Source organism: Rhea americana, unplaced genomic scaffold (assembly GCF_003343005.1).
Source record: "Rhea americana isolate MKP2758 unplaced genomic scaffold, rheAme1 scaffold_62, whole genome shotgun sequence".
Taxonomy (NCBI): domain Eukaryota; kingdom Metazoa; phylum Chordata; class Aves; order Rheiformes; family Rheidae; genus Rhea; species Rhea americana.
In genome coordinates this window covers 10,065-35,949 of record NW_028186779.1, presented here as the reverse complement: position 1 = coordinate 35,949, position 25,885 = coordinate 10,065, and the positions used below count along the sequence as shown (strand labels likewise).

General features: G+C 37.7%; 1 protein-coding gene across 1 annotated transcript in view; it reads left to right on the top strand.

Moving 5' to 3' along the window:
• CUL1 (cullin 1) overlaps positions 1-23,673 on the top strand; it is a 40,018-nt gene extending 16,345 nt beyond the window's left edge. The window contains exons 7-22 of the mRNA XM_085320194.1: positions 4,397-4,559; positions 8,276-8,406; positions 11,335-11,442; positions 11,536-11,642; positions 12,899-12,947; positions 13,415-13,546; positions 14,071-14,188; positions 15,209-15,285; positions 16,047-16,178; positions 17,562-17,654; positions 19,155-19,202; positions 19,280-19,362; positions 19,808-19,814; positions 20,694-20,792; positions 21,585-21,698; positions 22,613-23,673. Coding sequence (XP_085176320.1) covers positions 4,397-4,559; positions 8,276-8,406; positions 11,335-11,442; positions 11,536-11,642; positions 12,899-12,947; positions 13,415-13,546; positions 14,071-14,188; positions 15,209-15,285; positions 16,047-16,178; positions 17,562-17,654; positions 19,155-19,202; positions 19,280-19,362; positions 19,808-19,814; positions 20,694-20,792; positions 21,585-21,698; positions 22,613-22,693 — 1,542 coding nt within the window. The 3' untranslated portion in view covers positions 22,694-23,673. The remainder of the gene's footprint in view (positions 1-4,396; positions 4,560-8,275; positions 8,407-11,334; positions 11,443-11,535; positions 11,643-12,898; positions 12,948-13,414; positions 13,547-14,070; positions 14,189-15,208; positions 15,286-16,046; positions 16,179-17,561; positions 17,655-19,154; positions 19,203-19,279; positions 19,363-19,807; positions 19,815-20,693; positions 20,793-21,584; positions 21,699-22,612) is intronic.
• Positions 23,674-25,885: the final 2,212 nt, after the last annotated feature.

The following is a 25,885-nucleotide window of genomic DNA, read 5'->3' as shown; positions in this document are numbered from 1 at the left end:
CTTACTGAATTTAAAATAAATAGATCATGTTCATCTTGGATAACTGCTACTATATATACATTTTTTAACACATTTCCTTGCTCTCTAAATTGCTCTTTCTCTCTCCCTTTCGATTTAATTAAAAGCCAGAGCTTTGTGAGTGTGCAAAGCAAATCTGCTCACACACCTGGAAAACCTATCCCTCACGCCAGTACCTCTGTGCTCCTTTTGTGTAACTGCTTTTGCCACAGAAAGAATTTTGCCTGATTCCTGGTTCTGAAGTGGATGATTAAAAAATCAGTTGTTCTCAGACATCTGTATTTACTTTTCTGTTACTGCTGAATTAATGATTTTTATTACTTCACTTTCAATTTCTTGTCTATCTTTTCGTCTTCCAAAATATATGTAAAGATAGAATAAGGTGATCTCAGTCACTTGTAACACAAATGACTGGCTCATCCAGGCTTCCTTGGTGCAGGACACTAAAAAGCTGTCTGAAGGTYAGTGGAGCTATTTCAAGAACTAGGGATTAGTGGCAAATAGTAACTTAATAGTTACTTAATAGAACTTAATAGTATCCCAAACAATCTTCAAGACTGCAAAAATCCACAGATGAATTAAGCTGATGATGTTGAGGCTAAACGCATAGAGAAAACTATCCAAATGCCGAGGAAATCTTCAGCAGGAAAACGTAGCCTTATTTTAGTGTTTGAACAAGTTCAGATCCTGGAGATGCATAAGCCGTTTTGGCTAATTTGCCATCTCCTCACAGAGAATATGCCTGCATAAAAATCAAACCAAACAAGAAACTCCATTTTCATTACTATTTGCTAGGTTTTAACTGCTGAAACTGGAAAAGCTCCATATAGGACTCCATAGCAAATGTAGTGGAAGTGTGCAGAATGTTGTAAACTGGGGCTGGGACCTCAGAGAAAAGGTAAAATATRTAAACTGAAGCTAGAAACTTGTCCCCTGTGTGGGGAAGGGAGACTAATTGATTTCTCTGGTCTGCATGCTCTACTGGAGAGATCAAGAGAGATCATGCAAGTTATCGGAACTGTTCGTTTGCGATTCAGATGTGCTTTCCTTCAGTTTTATGTTACTTCTGTATGCATAAGGGATTCTTAATGTATTTCTGACTTKGACAAAATTCCCTTGTGATGTTTATTTCTTAATTTTTTTTTTCTCTGTTTGGATATTGTGATCAGGTATGCCACTTAAATGCCTGGAACAGATTAGTACTCCCTGTAATTACTTGTGTATTGATATAATTAGGATTTGTTTGTTTGTTCCTGTTATGAAAAGCCTTAAATGAGACTGCTGTGACTGCGGGACTACTTAGAACTTTTCACAGACATASTATCACTAAGAGGGTCTTGAAAGTCATCTTTAAAAGTATGAGATAGGAAAAGTAATATGCTGTTAATACTCTTACTTGACTTTCTTAGATAGCCCTGTGCATTGAGTTCTGACTGAGTTAAATGGCTTTGCAAAGACTTTCAGGCTTAACCAATCTGATAGCCTTCTATGCTAGCATGACTGGCTGAGTAGATGAGGGGAGAGCAGTGGATGTTGTGTGTCTTGACTTCAGCAGGRCGTTGTGTACCTTGACTTCAGCAAGGCTTTTGACACTGTCTCCCCTAACATCCTCCTAGAGAAGCTCAGSAAGTGTGGGTTAGACGAGTGGACAGTGAGGTGGATTGAGAACTGGCTGAAATACAGAGCTCAGAGGGTCGTCATCAGTGGCRTGGAGTCTAGTTGGAGRCCTGTAGCTAGTGGCGTCCACGAGGGCGCAGTACTGGGCCCCATCCTGTTCAGCTTTTTCGTCAATGACCTGGATGAGGGGWCAGAGTGCCTCCTCAGCAAGTTYGCTGATGCTACCAAGCTGGGAGGAGTGGCTGACACACCTGAGGGCTGTGCTGCCATTCAGGGAGAMCTGGACAGGCTGGAGAGTTGGRTGGAGAGGAACCTCMTGAGGTTCMACAAGGGCAAGTGCAGGGTCCTGCACCTAGGGAGAAATAACCCTAGGCATCAGTACAAGCTGGGGGCTGACCTTCTGGAGAGCAGCTCTGCAGAGAAGGACCTGGGAGTGCTGGTGGATGACAAGTTGGCCATGAGGCAGCAGTGTGCYGTTGTGGCCCGGAAGGCCARTGGTMTCCTGGGGKGCRTTAGGAAGAGTGTTGCCAGCAGGTGGAGGGAGGGGATCCTGCCCCTCTCCTCAGCCCTGSTGAGGCCTCATCTCGAGTMCTGTGTCCAGTTCTGGGCTCCCCAGTACAAGAGAGACATGGAGCTCCTGGAGAGAGTCCAGCATYGGGCTACTAAGATAGGGCAGATGCTCTAGTCCCTTCGTCATGAGGAACGTCTGTGAGAGCTGGGCCTCTTTAGCCYGGGGAAGAGAAGACTGAGGGGGGATCTTATCAATGTGTGTGAGTACCTGAAGGGAGGGTGTCAAGGGGAYRGGGACAAACTCTTTTCAGTTGTCCCGTGTGACAGGACAAGAGGCAAYGGGCAGAAATTGAAGCACRGGMAGTTCYGCCTGACCGTGAGGGGGAATTTCTTCCCTGTGAGAGTGACAGAGCCCTGGACCAGGTTGCCCAGAGAGGTGGTGGAGTCTCCTTCTCTGGAGATACTCAGGGCCCGYCTGGATGCAACCCTGTCTACCATGCTCTAGGTAACCCTGCTTTTGAGCAGKGAGGTTGGACTAGATGATCTCCAGAGGTCCCTTCCAACCTCAACCATTCTGTGATTCTGTGAAGACTTGATTAGAATTAAGATGCAGGTATGTAGTTATAGAAGTAAACTTACTGAGTTTAAAGAGATTGTGAATTTTTCATGTGAGGGCCAGCCTGAGAAGTAAAGCTAGCATGGCATAATATGCCGTAGGAAAAAGTTTGTCCTAACAGTCGTGAAGAATATCCCTTGCAATAAAGCCTTAAATCAAATTTGTGATTTTTTTTTTCACAATTGAAATAACTATAGGTACTGTTATGCAGGTAATTGTTTCCCTGGTTTATAAAACGTGGCTTAAAAAGTAAATGGAATGATAAGAGCACAAAAAGTGAGAGAATTTAAGCAAATTTGGAGTCAGAGGTGAATCTTTATTTTCATAAAATAGTTCAAAGTAGACTATAAACCGTCACTTTTGTTTTAATAAGAAATATTAGAAGTATTAACTACTTAAACTACAGATATACAGAGATAGTCAAACATAAGTTAAATAGTCTTACTAGTCTAGTTCCAACTTCTGACACTCATCAGAAAGATTCAATAATTTGCTGCTATTTGTTGTCATTAAGTAGGTTGATTGCTAAGGAACTGGTATGTACTCTGAAGCACGAGTTTATGTCCCTTCCCAACCTCTTCTTTCTGTTTCTTATGCTTTGAGCTGTACTGGTTTAACTCCAAAAGTCAGTAATCCAGAGTCATGTCACCAAAGCTAAGTGCAAAATTAGTTTGGGAGAAAAAAAAAAAAAGAAGTTAAATAGTCTTCTATATTACTGCTAAAGTTTTCTGTGTATGGTGCAACATTCCTGCAGTTAAGTTGTTGTTTTGTTATCCATAATATTATCTTTCATGTGTACTCCATATCCTAAAATGTTAGGAAAATACATTAATTTAATTTCCTTCTCTTAGTGATATTTCTTAATTTAAGTAATCTGGACTGATAAGAAGCTGTATGTGCCTTGTCCCTAATGTGTCACTCTTACAGATGGCTTGTAAAATTAATCTTTAACATTTTCACAAACAAAATGGAGGTAATCATTATATAAACAGTTTCAGGTTTACATTTTGGAATTCAGTACTATTTCTCAAGTGACATTTAGARTTTTGGTTTAGCAGGAACATACGCATAAGTAGCATTTCATGTGCCAAATTAAATGCTAGTACAATTTTAATGATTGTAGATTATTGGGAAGCTTTTCTGTGTAAGAATATATATGAGAACATGAAAATAAATTTGTGATGGGCATATTGTTAAATGGTAATTTTGTGCCTTTTAGGTTTTGTGCAAACATGAAATGTGTTGATCTCATGTTTTAAATGAGACTACCTCTGTGGCTGGAGAGCTTACTGATCTTAAAAGCGTGAGCATCTCATGTTGGCCATTTTTTTTTTTTCTGGCAGTGGATTTTCAACCGAAAACATCTTATTCAAAAGCACGAGGGAAAATAATGTTGCTGTGATTCTTCTCCCATTTCAGCAATATATAAAATTATTATCAATGTAGACATTCAATCTGTGCATATACAGTAGGGAAGGAGTCACGTTATGATTAACTGCTTAAACTGCAGAGAGGGAGAGGTTTTTTTTTTTTTTTTTTTCCTGGATGCATTTACTGAGTAGTCATCTGTTTTCTGCTGTTAGAACTCTTCTCTACCTTTTGTACAGGTTTCATGTTTATCTTTTTGTTCTGTAGGCTGAAGCTCGCCTTCTTGAGGAACAGCGTAGAGTTCAGGTATATCTCCATGAGAGCACACAAGATGAATTGGCACGAAAATGTGAGCAAGTACTTATTGAGAAACACTTGGAGATTTTTCATACAGAGTTTCAGAATTTATTGGATGCTGACAAAAATGAAGGTAAGCTGATAATTGAAACAGTGGTTTTAGGTTTTCCTGCAGTTCCTCTCCGATGATTTGTGAGTAGCGTAAGTTCTGGTAATGGCTAAATGTGATTTCTTTAGTAATTAGTTTGAAGGAGAAGATGGACACTGAACCWGTCAGCAAGCAGCTGTTAATTAAAAGGGGATGGCCTCAAGCTGCCCATTCCAGTCTCAAGTTTTAAGGCAAAATGGAACTAATTTTGATTTCTCTTAATATGACTGGAACAGCTTCAAGAACATCTCACCTATTCTTTCAGCAGGAGCTGGTGCATGCAGGAGACCGGCATGAGACAGAAAACAGACCACTGGTCTCACCAGCTGTTTCCAATGCCCCTTGGGAGTCAGCAACTAGAATTTTACAATCCAATTTGACTAGAAATACGTTTAGGGAATTTTAAAAGTAGAATAGAAACAAGGAGCTTCTRAATTATTGATTAGAACTGCACATAGGACAGAATGTGAAAAGGTGCAAGTTAGTAATTAATGATATAATTTTAGCTGTGAAAATTAGTCTGAAATGCCACTAATGGAGTAAGTTTATATCTCTATAGATGGCACGYAGAATAGAAGCTTACTTATTTTAGAGGAACTCTTGAAGACAATATCTCTTTATATTATAGAGATATCTTCAAGAAGTTAGAAACTGTATTTGTAAGTGTTCAGGAGTTAATGCTTAGAAAAAAACAGCAGTTAAAACTAGGGCTGCATAATTCTTGCATATTATGCAAACGAGGAGGACGAATGGTGTTTCTGATTTTTCTCATTGRGGATTAAATCTGTACAGGAAATAAGCATAAGACTATCTGTTTTTTCTTTTTTTTCTTTTTTATTTTTTTTTTAAGGAAGAATTGAAGAGAKATTAAGTTACTGTTGTTGATGATGTTGGTTTGAGAGTTGTAAACTTCTTAAAGAATTGAAATGTCTGAGTGGCTCAGGATGAAGGATTACAGAATCATGGAATGGTTGAGATTGGAAGGAGATCATCTTTGAGATCATCTTTGAGACCTCTGGAGATCATCTAGTCCAACTCTCCCTGCTTGGGTTGGATTAGTGGCCAACATTAGATTTGTCCTTTTTTCTGAAGGTGTTAATAGTTGTGAGTGTATAATTGTGACTGCTGGTCTCTTTGTGTATCAGCCTTAAAGAGCAGCTGTGAATAATTCCCATAATCATTTTGTTGATAATGAAGGGACACCTCAACATGAAAATAGACATTAAAGCATGATTGGTAGGTCAGAAGTTGCCTGTTTAAAATGTAAATTGAAGATTTTTACCTTCTACTAACTCCTAAGGGTCAGCATTGTTTACATTGGGGGGGGGGGGAATTCAGGAGGCCTTTCCAGACTATTTTACTATCAATATTGCCAAGTCTGTGGGCTTTGTGAGCCTCTAGTATAGACATTTACTGGAGTGATGTAACTTTATATGTTTGTAGGAGCTGAAAAATGAACCAAAACAAARCAAAAACTAAAGAGAACAAGATAGTGCCAAAATTGAAGAGGATTTTTTATAGGTCTTAGTTTTTTCTTTTACTGAAGGTATTCCAAAGATTATTAGGTGTTTTTAAAGAGCCATGTTTTCCAAAATAATTCTGTTCCTCTTCCTGTGTTTCACTTGCAGAAATTACAATAGTTGTTCCTTGGCCATTTCTAAGTTTCATAATTTTTCGTAGTTAGAAACATTTATTTTTGATAGCGAATAAAGAATGAATTATCAAAGAATCCATGATCAGTTCACTCTCAAAGCACTGGACTTACAAATTTATAGTATACTTCAATAGTCTGTTTTAGATTATCCTAAACTCATTTAACGTCTTCATTCTCTTGTTCTTGAAAGTAAGCTGCTTTGGAGGTCCTCCCATATAAAGTGTATTAGGCAGGTTGTATTACAGGCCACTCCTGCTGCTATTCAGTACCTTTTTAAACACATTGTGCAACCAGTTACAAAGGTTGTGCGGCACATTTGTCATTTGTTACCTATTCACATCAGTATGATGATGTCAGGAAATAATTATCTTTATGGGGAATGAGGTGTTTTATTCTGTAAATCTTCCTTGAGTTTTTGTAGAGTCTGTTTCATATTTCACCATCTACAGGCATCTTGATAGAGCAACCTGTGACTCTTTGTTTGTGGGTAGATCTAGTGGCAGAACATCCCACCCATGCTTGGCATTATTGTCCTATCATTTTGCTAAAGTCCTACAGCTAAAAGAASAACATACTCTCCTTTTTGTTGTTGTAAAAGTAGAGCATCAGGTTAAGAACAGGATTTTTCAGAAGGGAGAATCGTTTTTTAAAAATGATCGATCCAAAAGATTAAAATTTGCCGAAGTTTTAGCTGAAAGCGTTACATGGAAAGGRCAGTTGACTTGAACACAGGTGGCATAGCTTCACCAGTAAAGGCTTCAAGTTTTGAGTGTCGTGTTTCAAAGTTAGCTAGCTGTACAACTACTTGATAGCTCCATTTTTGTTTAATATCTAATAATCCTCAAGTGGTAATAAATTATACATAAAACCTTCAGAGAAGACCTTAYGCTGTGGCAAAGCTACGTATAGCTGAAGAGCGTAAGACAGATCCAACAAGTGAAATGTCCTCATTAGTCTCCAGTAGCTAACTTAGTGGTTTGCCGTTTTACTCGAGTGTCTACTAAGTAAGGCCAAGGTTGCTAGAACTAACTAGTAGTTTTGTGCATCTGGTTTATGTCTGTATTAAAGTGTTTAAAGAGTCTTGCATTCAGAAAGTACTAAAACTCTGCACTGTTCAAAAACAGTAATAAATACAAAACCCTCTTTAATATTAGATTTTCCAAAATTACTAATTGATTTTGGAAAGTCTTGGCTGAAAACTGGTAAGATTTTAATATGAGGTTTTAGCCTACCTGAAGTTATGTCCAATTTCTTATCACCTTTATTAGTCTTGAGTTYTGGAGGGATGGTTTTCTCGATCATTTTTTTTTTTCTTTCAGATGTAGTTATTTCTATTACTGATCAGATACCTAAATGCTCTTTAAAAAGAGGTACCTTTATTTGCAGTGCTTTATTTATTGCAAGGAAGTTGATTTATAATTCTTCCATTTTTGTCTTAAATATCACATCAGCACATGACATTTTACCTCAGATTTTCCACAGTTGCTAGCTGTTGTTCCCACCAGAGAGCATACAGATGGATGCAGAGGGTGGTGATATATTTCTGAAAACTGTTTTGTTTTGAGCAGAAGGCTCAGAAAGGCTGGTGGTCAGTGGGAGAACACTGTTCTTTTAACCAGTTGTATCACTACGGACAGTCTTGATTAAAGGTATCAGTTTAGAAACTTTAACTAATGGGGAAAAGTTAATTCTATTTTTAAATTGTTGCGCCTCTTTTAATTGTTCATAAAAACTCAAAATCAGAAGTAAATACACTTTTGTAATTTAAACCTTGGGTTTTATTCTTGAAATTTCTGTAGCGTTGTGAAGATAAGACATACCTAATCAAATTGTTTTCCCTTTTAAGTGATCATAACTTTCCAGGTCAGTGCAAAGATTTACTCCAGTACTTTTTGCTATAGTTTGTATGGCTTTTTACAGCAACAGATGCATGTATGTTTTTGTCAGTGATGATGTTGAATGTTTAACTCCTATTGTCAGGTTTGTAAGCGAGGAGTTGGAGTCATACCTGATACAAACGAAAGACATCGGCTTTCTTTTTTTCCAGACTTGGGACGCATGTATAACCTCGTATCTCGAATCCAGGATGGCCTTGGAGAGCTGAAAAAACTGCTGGAAACCCACATTCATAATCAGGGTCTAGCTGCAATTGAGAAATGTGGAGAAGCTGCTCTAAATGCAAGTATCAAAATACCAATATAAAAATCATCAGAATAAGTCTGTATGTGGCTGCTACCAGTTTTAGGTTACAGAAGGGTGAATGTTCACTGATCTAATTTCCAGTTTACATATATTTTCCTTTTCCACTGATTCAGCTTGTGGATTGGTCAATTCTCTGATGCTTATAGGCTGCTTAAAACAATAGTAACACCACTGTGTTGCTACTCTTTGAGCTTTGTGGATTTTTTTTCTCCCTCTGATATTTTGTTCTGTCAGGATGTCTTGTCTGCTTTGAGTGCTGACTCTGCAATATCACATCCTACATCTGCAGATACACTTGGAAGACCACTATTTAAAGAAGCATTGTCTCTAGCAGACTTTATTTTATTTCATTGTAGTGTGGACTTTGAACATGGATGGGACTGTTTCAAGAAAGCTTTTGTTGTTTTTAGTTTACTACTTAATAGCTTCATTCTGTTTGGAAAAGCATGAGAAAGATGGTGGGAGGAAGAGTCAAAGCAACAATTGAAATGTTTGGATAGGATGCAGTATAAGGAACAGGCCAGGTCTTCTGTATTGCTGTGGTCATTGAGCCATATATTTGGCTGCCTTCGATTTTTTTTTTTTTTTTTTTTTCCATGTAATTGTAATTGTAATTTTGGGCTTAATATTTCATTAAGTAGGGGTGAATCTTAACAATGAGGAGAAGCTTTAAAACATTTGCTAAACTTCTTTTTGTCTGTAGATATCGTGACATTTTCTAGGAAAGGAATGATAGAATAAGACATTGTACAAAGCAAATTAGAATAAAGAATATATTTTGGCAAATCTTTAGTTAAAACTGGGTTAAACTTAATACTAGTTTGATTTTTAACAAAGATTATTCTAACGAGCTGTTGGCCTCAGATATTCTTGGAATATCTTTGTAGGTAATTGTTAAAGCAGCATTCTGTAATGACCGTGTGGAGAGCAGTAAAAAGATTGTGTTTAGCATAGATAAAATGCTTAGCAAGCCTCGTTTCTAGCACAATATGATCTTTTGTGAACCATGAAATAAGCTTAGCAATCTTCAGGGCCATTCATGGATATCCTCTTAAATTTTCAAATCAGATACACTTTATGGTAAAATCAGTTGAAGCATCCCCTTGGTGTTTATCACTCAACAGTTCCTTGGTACCTAAGCCTTCAGGAGCTTCCTGGAGAAAGAAAAAGCTCTTTCTTCAGGARTTATGCTCTACCTCAGTCTTTGAGAGAGAGGAAGTTGGAGATCTGGATGTATTACTTCATTGGCTCCAACCATTTACAGAACTCTTTCTGGTAACTTCACTTTTTCTTGCTTCCTGAACATATGCTTTGCCTTTCTTTTTTTTCTTTCTTTTTTTTTTGACATTTGTTTCTTTATTTTCGTAGTATCTTCTGTCACTTTTCCTTGGGACGACTTCATCTCCTTATTCCAGGATATTTCACACCACTGTATCCGTTTTCATCATGAGCTTGTTARTGTTTGATCATATTTAGCTAAAATTGATTCTACCTAACTTGATTTATCTGTACCTTGTCTAAACAGACAGCTGAGCAAATTTCTTTTTAGTTCATCTGCAGTCAGTGGAGAGAGAAGTCATTCTGACACAACTCTGACTGGTTTTAGACTGTTACTTTAGAATAATTTGTGTTCTAGACTCCATTAACTAATTTCAGTCAGCAGATTACCACCTTTAATACCCTTGGTTATCTGTTTGGAGTCCTTCTAATCAGGAGACTCTTCTGTGCAAGTCCTTCAAGTACTCTTGAAATTCTTGCGTGAGAGGATCTCGCGCATCTGTCAGTTCTGTCTCAAGCAGTGCATTAGAGTAGTGGGTTGTGCTTGGTCTTAGTGGCAGCAGGAGAAGCTTCTCAGGGTACTAATACAAGCCTGACCATGTTTTTCCATCCATTCCTGTCATCCGGAACTCTTAGGGTAGGAATATTGCGGAGTGCCCCCTACCCAGTCCTTTCGATATCTGTTTATGGACCTGTTCTTTCTGAATTTGTCTAACCCCTTTTGAACCTGGTGATCTTATCTGCTTCCACAACCTATGGCAGCAAGTTTCAAAAGTTCACTACATGATATGTAAAGATTTTCTTTATTTTTATCTATTTTAAACTTATTTCCTGTTAGCTTTGTCAAGTGCCCTATGGCTGCAAATTGGGACTTTGGATGAACCTTCGCCTTTTCCGTCCTTTTCCTGATTTTGTAAACCTCGGTCATATACCTTTCCAACCTTTTAGTCTTCAAACAGAAGAGTTTTAGCCTTAGTCTGTTTGTGTGGTAGCTGCCCTTTYCGCCTGGTGTTTTCGATTCCCTTCGCTGCTCTATGCTGACTCCACTACCTCTCTCAAAATGCAGAGATCAGAACTGCTCACAGTCCTCAGTCTGTGGGTGCAGTAAAGATGATGCTTGATGTTTATTGGCAGTTGGCTGCCACTGGAAGTTGAGCTGATAATTTTCAAGAACTGTCATCGATAACTCTGAGATCTTTCTAGAGTTGTAGCTATTGGAGRCATGGTATTTCTTTATTTCTGCAGAGATTTAATTGGAGGGTTTCTTCTAACAGAGATGGGCAATCACAAAATTGCATTTTTTTTTTGAACTGATTGGAATTAAGCTTCTGTATTAAAAAAAAGTCCTTCATGGAGATATTTACAATAGTTGAGGATTTTTGTTTCCTTTTGTACTATATTGTGTGGTACACTTTCTGTAGTTTGGTCCCTGTAAACAAAAGCTTGCGGTAATGTAAGTCAGTTGTGAACATAAAGCATAAATTAGTCTGGGCACTATCATATATCTAAATGTTTCTAATACTGTGTAAATTTTCACCATGAAAATTTGCTTAAGACAATGATTAGTCATGTTTTGGAAGAAATGGCAGAAAGTCAATTGCAAGCAACAAGTTCTTTTTCTTACAGGATCCAAAAATGTATGTACAGACAGTGTTGGATGTCCATAAGAAATATAATGCTTTAGTTATGTCTGCATTCAACAATGATGCCGGTTTTGTGGCTGCATTAGATAAAGTAAGTATATGTGTAAGTAGAGTCATATGATGACCTTTTTTTCTCATTAGTGTTTTGGCTCCTAAAAATTTCACTGTCTCTTGTGATTCATAGGCTTGTGGTCGATTTATAAATAATAATGCAGTGACAAAAATGGCTCAATCATCCAGTAAATCCCCAGAGCTACTGGCACGATACTGTGACTCTTTACTAAAGAAAAGGTATGTCTTCAAAGACTCTTGTTTCAGCTTGGCTTTTGTTTTAAAAAGATTTAGCATATGAAGTTTTATATTGTCTTCAGCAATAGAACTTAACAATTCAATAAAATTTAATTATACCAAATTCTGAATGAAAAATTTCAATAGGGATTTTAAAGATTATATTTCCTTTTCTTGTTTTAAGGGGGAGAAGGTAACAAAAGAACCAAGCCCTTCCTCGCTTCCTTCCCCCTGTACAGGAGACTAAGTTCTGGGTGTGGGGGAGAATTGTTTTATTTATTTATTTTTTGTATAAAACTGAAGTGTTTTCTTCCCTGACTCCCCTAAAATTTGATGTGTGTTTTACATCTTATAAAGGAGAGAGGCACTTTCCCTTTTTGCATTAAAACTCTTGCTTTCCTACTGTTATTTTCTCTATATCCTCTTCCATCCGGGTAGAATTGAGGAGGACAAAAACTGCCTTCTAACTTCTTGCGGTTCATAATTTAATTAAGGTATTTGGCTTCAAATGGTTCAGCAGCTCATAAACTGAGTTGGTATCAGTCCAGCTTGTACTGGATTGCCGTCAGTTTTGTTCACTGGTGACTTTGCTAGATGTTTTTCTGGGGTGTCAAAAAGACAAAACAAAACCAAACTCAGGAGAACTTGCACACTTTTCTCCTCCCTTTTGTCTCTGCCCTTTTGCCTTGTTTCCCCCCTCCCCCCCCTCCCCCCAAACACACACAAAAAGATTTAACTTCGCCTTTATAAATACTAGCTTTCTGCAGGATGGCTTTAGGATATGCCTGATGGACTAGCATGATATGGAGGAAGGCAATGTGTTGCCACGTCAACTCTCACCCAGTCAAGGAAGAGTTCTGGGAGCTGTTGCTTTTTCACTGTCTGTGGCACCTAAGATAAGAAAGAAAATAGCATTTAGCAGCAGAAGGAAGCTAGGAGACAGAGATCCACATTTAAACACACAAATCCTAAGCATCATCTCAGGCTCTTAGGAAGTCCAAAACACTTCATGGTACAGGACTTTGACCTGTTGTTTAAAAACCCAGTAAAGTTGCTTAATATATGTGCGTTATGTGCAGTAATGGAAACTGTTCATTTCATTACGTTGTTTCCTCTTAAAAGTCTTTGGCCCCAAAACTATTCCATCTRTCATTTTAACCATATTCTTTTGTTTATGAAATAAATGTCCACAAACTTCCGTATGTTATTTTAATTTAGTAATTTTGGAATCATAAAAAAATGCTCCTCTTTCATTGCAGCTCAAAGAACCCAGAAGAAGCAGAATTAGAAGATACACTCAATCAAGTGGTAAGACATAAATACAGTTCTCCTCTGTTCAAGCTTTGGCAAGTTAGAAATATTCAGTTGTCACGTAAGGTAGATGAAATCAGACCTTTTGTTCTGTCTGTTAGTTTCCATTAGTTAATATTATATCTTTTCAGTAATAATAATCTCTGCAATGGCTGTTGGTTGTATTTTTAAAAAAAAAAAAAAAAAAAAAACTTAAGCCAACAGTGTATTTCAAGTGGGTGAAGAGAATTTGCTCACTTGAATTTTTATGTTGACAGAGAGAGGGAGACAGGGTTGGAGATATGTTTGCGTGTGTAGATATGTAAACGGTGTATATATAGCGTATACAGGTAACGTTTACAGTTGTATTGACATTAAAAAAGAAAAAACTTAAATTCAGGTATTAATAAAGTAGCTACTATTGTGGCTCTCCATCAATACAGATGCTAAAATATTTTCTTATAAATGTTCTTGTCTTTTTCCAGATGGTTGTCTTCAAGTATATTGAGGATAAAGATGTGTTTCAAAAGTTCTATGCTAAAATGCTGGCGAAGAGACTTGTACATCAGAACAGCGCTAGTGATGATGCTGAGGCAAGCATGATCTCCAAACTTAAAGTAAGTATTCCTTGGTTGTCCCATCACCTACCATGCTGCAGATCTTGGTGTTATCTTGGAAAGCTCTCAAAATACTATGATTTTATTCAGATTTTGTTACGTGTGATATAAAAGTATAGAACTGCTGCACTTTTGGCAGACTTGCATGTCTGTCTGATGGAATAAGTTTAATTCTAATACAAATAAATTACATAAACATCCTTATCTAAATGAATGACTACTGAAATGTTGCCAGGCATGTTGCTTAATTCCATTAACCATTGTTGGTACAAAAGTCAAGCAAAATAAAGTCTAAGGTCTTCTAGTAGTCTGTTCATTGTGTGTGGGTATGGTGGTTTTATTTTTGTTTGTTTGTTTTTCCAAAATTGTTGTTTTCGGTGGCAGTTAAATAGCCCTTGTCCAGTTGGGTTARTACTTAGGGAGATACTGAGCATTTGCATCTTCTTTAGGAAAATGGATTTCTATACTTTTCATTCTGTCAAAATGTATGGTCTTGCTGACATATCTGTGCTTTTAAAATGCAGCAAGCTTGTGGTTTTGAGTACACTTCCAAGCTGCAGCGGATGTTTCAAGATATTGGTGTAAGCAAGGACTTGAATGAGCAATTTAAAAAGCACCTGACCAATTCAGAGCCATTAGATTGTAAGTAATACATTTATAACTAGCTGTTGTTCCAGAATCTGAGTTACTGTTAAGTAGTCTAGCTTCCCTTTATTTCTACAGAGAAAAGCTAAGTATATGATGGAAGTATTTGTTTTACAAATCATGGCCTCCAAAGGTTAGCATTGTTRTTATATTTTGACCAAGATAGGTAGGGTTTTTAAATTAATGTTTTAGGTCTGTGCTGTGTCTTCTAATAGCACTTTATATCTTCTGTTATGGGTAGCCTCCTCCTGATTTTGCAGCTCATCTTTAGGTAGGTAATTAAGTTAAGTTGAATCCTGTATTTTTTTTTCTCTTTTTAATGATTGGAAAGATGCTTTTGTTAAAAATGGCTTTGCTTTTGAGCACTGTTTGGCTTAGGTAATCAGACTTGAATAGAAATATTAAGGGTGCTGTCTTTTAGATCAGTAGGTAGCTCTATCGCTTTCTTATGAAAAAGGTTTTTTTCACTGAAACTTGTTGAAACAAATCCTTTCAGAAATTATAATTATGTTTTGAATGATGTTTGAATGACTGTTTTATCGGGCTTAGATTTTATTTATTTTTATATTATATGTACWAACTTGCCCCAAGTGCTATACAGATATGGACACGAAATTTTTATTTTTGCCAGTGTGTACTATAGGCTGGAGATTTTTCAGTTGCACATAAAAATAAGTAAATAAATCTACATTTATACTTTTTGTTTGCATGTTAAAAGAGAAAAATCTCTCACGGGGTAGAAACAGGATAGTGATCTCTACAAATGAGAGAAAATTTAGTTACTGTCCCGGTAACTCTAATGCTATCCAAGAGCACCTTCGTCTTACGTGGATTCTTTTGTTTTACGCTTTGAATAAAATATTATTTATTATTTTATGATTTCCACCATGTTAGTTTGAGGAAGACAGAACCCTTTCCGGTTCGGGATAGTACTGTGAAACTGCATGTTTGGAAAGAAGGTGGACCCAAAGAGGAGAATGTGGTTAAGTCTGTTAATTTGTGTGCCCCCTCTTGCAGTGGACTTCAGCATCCAGGTCCTGAGCTCTGGATCGTGGCCGTTTCAGCAGTCCTGCACGTTTGCTCTGCCTTCTGAGGTGAGACCCTTTTTAAAGCTTAAGTTTTAATTATTTTACAAGAGGATTGCTGATTTATCCTCCTGTTCTGTTGTGTGTCAAAGAGGACTGGAAATTTTTGTTTATGCTGTTGTTTTTGTCTAGAAGCTTTGTCCGTCTAGTTTGGCTTTTTGACTGGAGGATATTTGGAAGGAGATGAATCATTCAGGTAGTAGGAGGAAATTGTCTGAAAAACAAACTGTCTCTGGTGGAAAGACTGTGATTAATGAATCTTTTTTTTCAAATTATTGAACAGTAACTGAAGTAAATCTTTGTTATTTTTCTGTGTATGTCTTTATTTAAGAAACTTTTTCTGGCAGTTAATTTCAGTCCAGTAAACTTCAGAGAGTAAACATTAGTTTTCTGCTGAGTGTTTATCCAGAATAGGCAAGACATGAATACTGAACATGAGAAATAAGTAAAAGTTATCAAATGGAGCATTAAGGTGGTTAAAAGAAATGGTCTTTGTAGCCTTGATTAGTCTATCATAAAAGAAGACTGGAACCTTTGCCCTTGGTTACGTTTTTATTGTTGATGATTCTTTGAAGGGAGGCTCATCGCAAGGGAAACTTTCCATCTCATCTGAAGAATTTGAATAGTCTGGGTTTCCATTTTTTTCTCCTAGAAAACTTGGCAGTGGGGAGTTACCTGATTTGATTCTCCTGTGGTTGGTTCGGGAACATATTCTAGAACAGAAGTGTGAAGGAAACTAACCTTTTTTTATTGCTGTTGTTTTCATACAGTTAGAACGGAGTTATCAGAGATTTACAGCGTTTTATGCCAGTCGTCATAGTGGAAGAAAATTAACATGGTTGTATCAGCTGTCCAAAGGGGAACTGGTTACCAACTGTTTCAAAAATAGATACACGTTACAGGTAAGAATAACATCATGTTAATGGGAACACTTGATTATTGCGTTGTCTAGAGGACTGAGTGCTAGTTGATGGCTTGGAAGACCTGTTCAGTCCCTGCTCTGCTGTTTTTACATTGTTTGGATGAGCTCTCTAGTCTCTTTACTCCTAATTTGGAGATAATGGCTTTTCCCTACCTTAGAGGAGCATTGTGCAGATAAATGTATTAAAAATAGTGAAGTGCTTAGATGCTGAAGTATGGAAATTCATGTGAATTCCTGCACCAATGCACAAACTAATTTTAATAGAGTACATTGAGCTGTATTTTCTTTTTATGTCAAAGCATTCGTTAATAGCATGTAATGATGTATCACATTAAGTATTTTAAACCATTGACTGCCTTTATTAATGTACCTGCGTGTACCTGTGTATGTATACATACGCATACATGTTTATCTAGTATTTAAAATGCTCATATGCATTGATCAGCTTTACTCCCAAGAGTAGTCCTGCTGGCTTTAAGTAAAACAAAGCACAGGTGCAAAATCTGGTCAGTACAAATCTTTTATGTATTGCTGAAGTGAACCAATGTTGCTAGACTTCCCCGGATAGTTCTTGGTGTTAAGACTCATAGAACCTTTATTATATGCTTGATTTATTTTCTTTAATGCTACTTAAGATCTAAATTTAAAAGAAAATTGATTTACAGAAGTAAATTACTTGTGGTTTAAACAGTTGTTGAGCTGGGTTGTGTGAGATAACTGCAACCTCTTTGTATATGATCTCATACTTCTCATACTTTCCTGTCTGCATTCTCTCACAAAGTAGACAGAGGAGGGGAAGTCACAAGAGTGAGAAGAAACAAGATAATCTCAGACTTTGAACTTGTGTCTATCAACATATGTTAACCCACTGGTGATAGTCTTGAATAAGCCACTCATGTCTTCCTTGTTTTTAATTTTGATTTAATTACTGTGCTAGAATTGGGAGCTCTGTGAGGATGAATTCAGTGCTCTGTGTAACTTTTTAATGAATATTTAAATAGGTGAGAGTCAAGGAGTGACAGAAGAAAATAATTAAGAATAGTATGAGCAAGTAAGAAAGATAAGGCTTTGRCACCACGATAGGAGATGTGAAGAAGTGTCTGCAGCTAGTTAGACGTTCATGATCTTAGGATTTTTGTTTAGGTAATGATGGAACATAGAGTTCTGGCTATGTAAGAAGTATTAGACTTTTCTGTATTATTAGCCCTAGTGGGATATTTTTCATTATGCAGCTATGCAGCATATGTGTAYACACAGGTGAATTTCAAGCTGTTCAAATTTCAAATGTATGTTTGTTCACTCATTTCCTATTATTTTTTTTCCCCCTCCCCTCCCCTTCCCTTCTCTTTTTGGGATCTGGAAGGCATCAACATTCCAGATGGCGATTTTACTGCAGTACAACACAGAAGATGCCTATACCGTGCAGCAGCTGACAGACAGTACTCAAATAAAAATGGTAGTGACTTTGCACATTTAATAATGCTCTTGTGGAGTCTCTTGGGCTTCAGAGCTCTTCCTGCTATCATAAGAAATTGGGATTAGATATGTTTGAAGCCAGAGCAAGTTTCTGTTCTGAAGGAACAATTGTTTTCTTTTCTTTCAACTTAACTTTCCTGGTTTACTTTCTTTTAATCCCAACTTCTTACTCATTAATGTGTACTACTGCCATTGATCAGTAGAATAAATCATGTAGCTTCCTACTGAGCTTTTGTAATCAATTTTCAGTTTCTCACTGCATGTATTTTAATACTTAAAAAAACAAAAAACAAAAAAAAAAAACAAACAAAAAAACCCCTCACACTTACAGGAAGAACAGTATTTTCTCCATAGTAGTGTGCTGTGTTTCCTTCTGTTTGTATCTCAAAGCTCATAGTAAAACCTTCAGGTCTTGCATTGTGATGTGGAAACTGTTCCCTCCTTTTCTTTCTGAGTAGACTTTATGGCCCACAGTTTACTAGACATTCTCTCTTCTAGTAATAGGTTTGAAACAAGTCTTCTGGAAAGTTAAGCAATCTCTAGTCACTGAAGATTTTTACTTTCAGAAATGTACAGTTAGTAAATTACAGCTGCTGATACTTTACGGGAAATTCAGGTCTTACCTATGCTACAGGATTACATTTATTATAGAAGCTCATTGGCAGCCAGTTATTTAAATATTTTGGCCCAAATTTGTGGTTAGGCCAGAATAAAAGTGCTGTCTGTGCGAATGACACCTAACTGTAAAACTCGGATCACTTTCACTGTGGCAAAATAGCAGCCTTGCAAGGCTACGTGGGATGTTGATGATAGTGTAGCCATCTCAGTAACTGCCCGGTGACGGTAACCAGAGCAGATCCCTGGTGCAGGCCAGACATGAAAAATGTGCAAAGTGGAAAGCAGAGGGTGCTCATTTTCTGAGATTTAAGCCTGGCATGCTACTTATATTTGCATAATTTGGAGCAAAACGCTTTCTTACGCTTGGGAGCTATTTTGCAAGTAGATTTATAAAACAGTAATTGGAGAGATCTGTTCTTGGAGATCAGTCTTTCTGAAGCATTTGACAGCAGTTGACCAGCTGCAACAAGAATGTGCCCTAATGCCCCAAAAAGACCTTAGAGTGTTTTATCTGTGTGAACTATGTATTTACTGATTCCCAGCCCTGTCTTATAGCCCAGAGAGGCTGTGGAGTCTCCCTTCTTGCTGACCCTGCTGGAGCAGGGGGGTTGGACCAGGAGACCTCCAGAGCTCCCTGCCAACCCCAACTATCCTGTGATTATGTGCTCTGCAGTCTTTGGTTCTTAGTCTAAATCTGTAGACTCTTTTTACTTTAATTTTCTGTAGAAGTTTAAGAACAAGATTTGAAGCTGTGAAAAATGAAATGTGGATTAAATGCAGTATCTTGCACTGCAAGCGCTTTAAGTTTGAGAGAAAGGTGCTGTATGTTTGCACTGATAATTTTTTTTCTATAACTTTGCAGGATATCTTGGCACAAGTTCTACAGATACTGTTGAAATCAAAATTACTCGTAAGTGCTTTTGCTTTTTTATGATCTGCTTACCATTCAGCAAAATGTCTGAATATTTATTTATTTATTTCTTGCAGGTTTTGGAAGATGAAAATGCAAATGTTGATGAGGTGGAGTTGAAACCTGATACCTTAATAAAACTCTATCTTGGTTATAAAAAGTAAGGAAAAAGATTTAGCAGCATACATCATTTATACACAATTGGCAGCATCCCGCCTCTCTGCATATACCCTGATATATGTGAGATGAAAACTTCAGGGTTCAAGTGCAAATTTGAATGTGGATCTRATATAGCTGCTTTAAAAGAGGCATTTGGCTAGTAGGGGGATGGGGAAGGTTTCTGCTATTTCAGTTTGTCATAAAGTCTGTCAAGGTCTGAATATGTTTTTACATCTCCATTTTGTTCCTTGATTGATGTCTGCATAAATACTATATTACTGTGCCCATTTTTGCCGAAGTGCATGATTTACATGCGCTCAGCAAAATGCATTATATTTTATAAGGTTACCATAGTGTACACTGATCAGCAAAGGCCAAAGTTTTAAGTAGTCACCTGCTACAGATAACCTGGCAAAGATCAGCAAGCTCATTTTAGACCTTTAGAGCATAAAAGTGCCTTGAAAACTGAAATAATGAGCAGAGTTTTCTGTAGTTTTTATTACCAACTTATCCAGTGCCGTTTTCAACATTCATCTTTTTAAGCTGTGCACACTACTATGGTGAATTTTTTTTTTTAATCATGCTTATCAAAGTGTAGAGATAAACTCAGCAATGAATTCAGTATTTTTTTAAGATACTATCTCAAGTGAAAGAAACTCTTTTTTTCCCCCCCACTTAAAAAACCTTTCCTTGGACCTCAGTCATATTCTGCTTTGTTCCTTCCTTGATGAATAATTACAGATCTGCTTGTARTCTTTTAAGAATTCACGGCCAGTTAYGTAGCATAATAAGGGAAACACCTCGATGCTGCTGCACTGTCCTAGAACGCTGTTCCCAGATTACGATTCATGAGACCGCGCTGARTAAATAACGGCTTTGAGTGCGGCACGGGGCACGGGTGGGTGCTGCCACGGGCCTGCGGTGCTCGGCTGGGGTGGCTCCTTCCCTGCCTATAACCCAGCATCTTGTCTAGAGAGCAGCCAGGGCCCGTGGTCACATACTGCCCCAGCACGGCGGCGGGCCCTGGCAAACGCGAGAACTGCGTCAGCTTTTAATTTGACTAAGATTGTTAAATCTTCCAACATGCTGAAGTCCCATTTTTTTTAAAAGTAATCTCTAGGGTTAAGTCTTTTTGACTTTTTATTTAAGTACTTGCTGAAAGTAAGGCTATTGCTCTCTTGAAAATGGTAATGTAGGYGCCTACATCTTAACTGAGGCAGTTTGGGGTTTGGGTTTTTTCCTTCTCCTTCTCTTAGGAGCATCTTAGTTTTTAAAGAGGATTTTTTGCGGGGGTAACTTTTAAAGTATAAGAACTAAAAAGATTGNAAAAAGTTAAGGGTAAACATCAATGTGCCAATGAAGACTGAACAGAAGCAGGAGCAAGAAACTACACACAAAAATATAGAGGAAGATAGGAAACTACTGATTCAGGTGATTTGGGTGGCAGAATATTTGCCCACCATGTACCTACAATTGTACCTTTGCAGTTCTTTAATGAAGATCGGGTTTTCTTATTTTTAATTAAAAGACCATGTGCTATTCCAATGCATAATCAAATTTGAGCTAACAGTGTATTTACAGTACTCTTAAAGGCTGTTAGGGTCTGTAATAGAAAATGTCAAAAGGCATGATAGCATACTGTTGTTCTTCACAGTGTTTTTACAACATGCTSATGAGTGTTTGGCTTGCAGAGATTTATACTCTCACCAGATGTTGATCTTGGAAGAAAACCGGTAATATTTAGATAACTAGATGGATAGATAATGTCTAGATAGATGGATATATTAAAAATAGTATCATGAAAATGTTTTATCATTTCATTAGGAATCCACTGGAGATGCAGATTRGGCCGGGGAAGGAAGTAAAATTTGTTACTAAGAAAATGAAATGTTATGGTTAAATACGTGACTAAGATTTATAAGCATTTTTATGTTGGTGTTGGTACTGTTGTTATTACTGACCTTAAGCAGGGTGGTTCTAAATTCACGTCTCAAACGCTTGTAACGAGCGTGTGCTGCATACAGAATACCGAGCTCTTAAAGTCTGCCTGAATAGTTGGCATTTGCAGGCATCTGCAGGCATGCTTCTCTCCGTCTGCTGCTCGGGTCTGGTGTGGTGATGCTTCTGCATCAGCAGACACGATCTGCTGGGGAAGTAAAGTGGCTTGACCCAGAAGGACAAACTGTATGCTCCTAAGCACGTCTTTCTGACTTTGCTGTTTAGGCTGCTATCGTGCGAATCATGAAGATGAGGAARGTTCTAAAACACCAGCAACTGCTTGGGGAAGTGCTAACGCAGCTGTCCTCCAGGTTCAAACCACGAGTTCCAGTAATTAAGGTATGTGAAAACAGGAGGTCTGAACGTGTGCTGAGGGGGGAGAGGAGAGTGTTAAATGCATGTTTCCAAATCAAAAAGGAAAACTAAGGAGATGAGTCRGGACAGATCTTCCTTGTTTTAAACAAGTAGGGAATACTTCAACAAAAAACTGTGTTTCTCCCAGTGTTTCTCAAACACTAATGTGCATATTGGCTTTTGTTTGCAATGGTAAAAAATGGTTTGAAAAAAAAAAAGTGCTTCTTTAAGCTGGCACTGCTGCTGCTGAAAGTAGGCCTTGCCCTATGCTTACCTCTTGTTCCTACACTTGTGCTGCTCTCCTTGTTCTGCCAGTACCGCTGCTTACAGGTCCATTTAATACAACAGACCAGGGAACTGTTGTAAGATAAAATAACTTGAAGGGGGAAAATAGTAATACTTAATTCTGGATCCCTCATCAGACTTGTTTAGTGGTCCCACAAATGGTTTTACTTCCACAACTGAGGGGATAGCATGGAGCAAGACGCAAGCGGTGAAGAGTAGTTGGTGCAGATGCTGAAAGAGATGCTGTGTGTTTCAGACTTAACTGTGTACTAGTTACTGCAATTCCTGTATTTTCTAACATTACAATAAGTGCTCTGCATGTTGTTTAATTGTTGACCATATTACTGTGAAGTTGCTCAGCRTATGAATGGTCAGCTGATTTCTCAGTCACTACACTGGAATGACATCGAGTAACCGCAGTCAGTGGATTAGCAAAATCCTCTACCTGGATGTGCTTGGTAGTGGGAAAGTGAATTAATGTGGTTTGTGCCCTTACTCCTGTCCTCTMCTTGGTGTGAAGTTCAGCAGTCGATATTGTTAAAACCTTCTAGTCACCACAGAAGTGGTATTTCTGCCACAGAGTCCCAGACTTACCTTTTTGTTTCCTCCTACAGAAATGCATCGACATTCTGATTGAGAAGGAGTACTTGGAACGTGTTGATGGTGAGAAGGACACCTACAGCTACTTGGCTTAACATTTTTATTAGCAGTTATCTGACTGTGTGACACTCGGCAAATAGGTATGTGATGGAAAGAATGAAAGCAACTGAACTTCATAGCAGCCACCCTGCTGCCATTTGGACCTCCCTTTTTAATAACTGAGACCAGGACTCCCATCAGCCAGTCTCAGACTTACATCAGAACTGCTCAGGATTGATACATTTCAAGTATGTAAATATGGACACCAATGCCATTTAACCTAATTTAAGAACAGAAAGGAATCAAACCCTTCTCCTTTAAGGGTTGCATGCTACTGCATTTAAATCAATACATTGGCTATATGGTAAACAGCTGTCATCACAGGCAGCACTTATAAATGTTGGCAGCACTTTGAGAGCGAGTCTGAATGGACCCATGTGTAATCTGCTATGAAAAACCATTTGTATAGTGTGTTTCATTTTTTAATGTGTGATAAATAAAAAAAAAATTAAAAGATTTCTGTACAAGTTGCATTTGGTTTTATTGTTTTAAGTTTCACTACTTACTTACCTTTCTAAATGTAAATAAAAGGTATAATGATTATGAAAGCTATAACAATGTTTTGCTGTTCCTCATTTCCACTGTTTGCCGGTGATTTAAAGCACTTTTTGTTCTTTCAAAAATTAGTTTTCATCTCTAATCAAATGTGCATGTTGTTTCTTTTTAAGAGGAAATGTTTGTGTTTTGGAAAGAGAAGAAAGTTGTGCTGATCTGAACAAATATGCAAAATAGAAAATACTTAGAATATATATGGCAATACTTGATCACTTGAAATCAGAGGCATTTTTTGATACTAAACAGCTATAAAATGCATTGCACTTAAATGCTGCCCAGAATTAATAAGGAGCTTAGGCTGTTCTTTTGTCTGAATAGAAGAGAAAGTAAGTTGACTATATTCCTGAAGAGTAATTCTCAATTCCTATTGAATGCAATCTGCCATTGGAATAAAGCATTTTTGAGTGATACTACATGCAAATTGATTGAGCAGGCTTCATTCTGTTGTTCTCAGTGTGGTGTATGTGTGTGTCATACACAGGTAAGGTGAGCTTCCAACTGTTAACTGTCTGCAAAAGGTTACCATCCTTACAGGTCTGTTTTGCTAAGTGTCTTCCTCTATTCCTGACGGTGAAAAGACCCTAGCTGGCTGCTAGAAATGGTAATTTGTTCATTGTTTGTTGTGGCAAGAAGAAAAGAGGCCTGGGATTTGTTTTGATATTGTATTTTTGTGAGGAAAATTACCTTTTAATGACTACAGTTGTGCTTTGTTTTGTGGGACCTACAAAAATGGATGTTGATGATGAAAGGAAAACTTAGTGAAGTCCCAGCCTGAATGATGGAGCAGTGCTAGAACTGATTGATTCTATGTGGTTTCAAAAACAGAAGCATGGTACTTTTTTTTTTTTTATGTTAGGATGCTAAGTTATTTTAACACTCCTGTAGACAATTCTGTGCTTTGCCAAGGGCATAACTCATAGATGGTTGTAGCATGAGCTAGAGTGGTGTCTGGACAGGTGAAGTGCAGTGAATAATGAACCCAGCAGGTGTGGAAAGCCAGAAAACCTGCCATGTTAGAGCTGCCTCTGAAAGCCTTTTTGGTTTTGTTTTATGGTTTGTCTTACAAGCCCACAAGAGATTTGGCTGCCTGACTACCTGCTCTTAGGAGCAAGTAATACCAGAGGTATGCTCAAGAGGTTTAACTAGTTAATGCCTTCACAGTGAGGAAGAGTCAGGTAGGCATGTGTAACACTCTRCAGTCAGGGACAATTTCTTGCAATTAGTTTTTGCAATATTATTTCTTTCCCCTATGGATGGAAACAACAAGTAATTATTTTGCTGCTGTGTTCAGAAACTCAGCTGGTTTATCAGAAGTAAACCTTTGCTGAGCTTCTGTGCAAGACCCAAACTGACAATTAACAGCACTCTGATTTTGGATTAAAACTTGTGTAAAACATTTGTAATAAAAGAAGTGTCTATACCAATAAGCAAGACTGTTGTTGCTTACAGGTGAACAAATTAAGAGGTGCAACATAAATGGTCTTAGAGTGATGATAAAAAGGGAAAAGAGAAAGGTATGTGCAGTTCCTGTTGCATTCTTTTGGTTTGCACCCTCAGAAGAGCCACAGCTSTAGAGGGCTGTTAGCTGTACCGCCTTATTCGCTTACCAAAACAACAGTGTCCTGTGCAGTATATCTCCACATTGATTGAACTGGGCAGAGAGATTCAACCCAACTGCTTGAGCACCTGAGTTGTCATTAAGCTAATATGCATATCGAAGCAGGCCTTGCACAACTAGATGAAGATGCATCTTAATGTCTTGAAAGCCTTGCTTGCCCCAAAAAGCATCACAGCTCTCACAGCTGCTGCTTTTTTCTAGAGACCAATGGCAGGAGCAGCTCTGATGACAGTTTCTTGTAGGTCTGTTCCTTCCCCTCCTGCCTGCCCCCCCCCCCACCGCCCCCAAATGTATCCACTGCTACTGGACCCTATTTAGGGCTCAGGATACATGGCAGGAAGGTAGAAGGAAAAAAAAAGTGTAATTGCTGTTGTAAGAACAGGTTAACTGTAGGAGCAAAAGGGTTCTGAAACAAGGGAATATTTTAGAGAACCTGAATTCAATCCAAGGGCTGAAAAAATTGAGGATCACTATTAAGTTCCTGTATCTATCATACAGATCTCCCCTCCACTGTTCAGGAGGGAGTGTAAACACTGAATGTTTACATTCATCAAGTATGATCTGAACACAAAAAGAACTAACTAACTAACTAACTAAGGTGCTGCCTGGTGTTGTTTTCAACTTCTGAACAAGTCTTCAGCTGGTTAATACAGAATTTCAACTCAGTTCCAGTAAAAATGAAGAAGTTCAAGTATCCTTTATTCAAGGTTGAAAAATGTACCACACCACATTATTGCAAAAGTTCATAGGTACAAAACACTTTGCAGCTGGTGAGAAGGCAATAAAAAGTTGTTTTTTAAATTTGTTACTATAAATTACTGTTACAGTACTTTGCAAATTCAGAATTTCAAATTGCATCATTTTTATTTTTCTAAAATTGCCCACAGTACTAGAAATTCCTGAAGATAAGGCAGCTGTTTGTTTGTTTAAAAGAAGAGGTAGCTGGTGTCAAGGGATTTCCATTTCTCTTTCAATGCCCACATATTTAAGGGCATCAGCTTGGCTGTATCTAGGG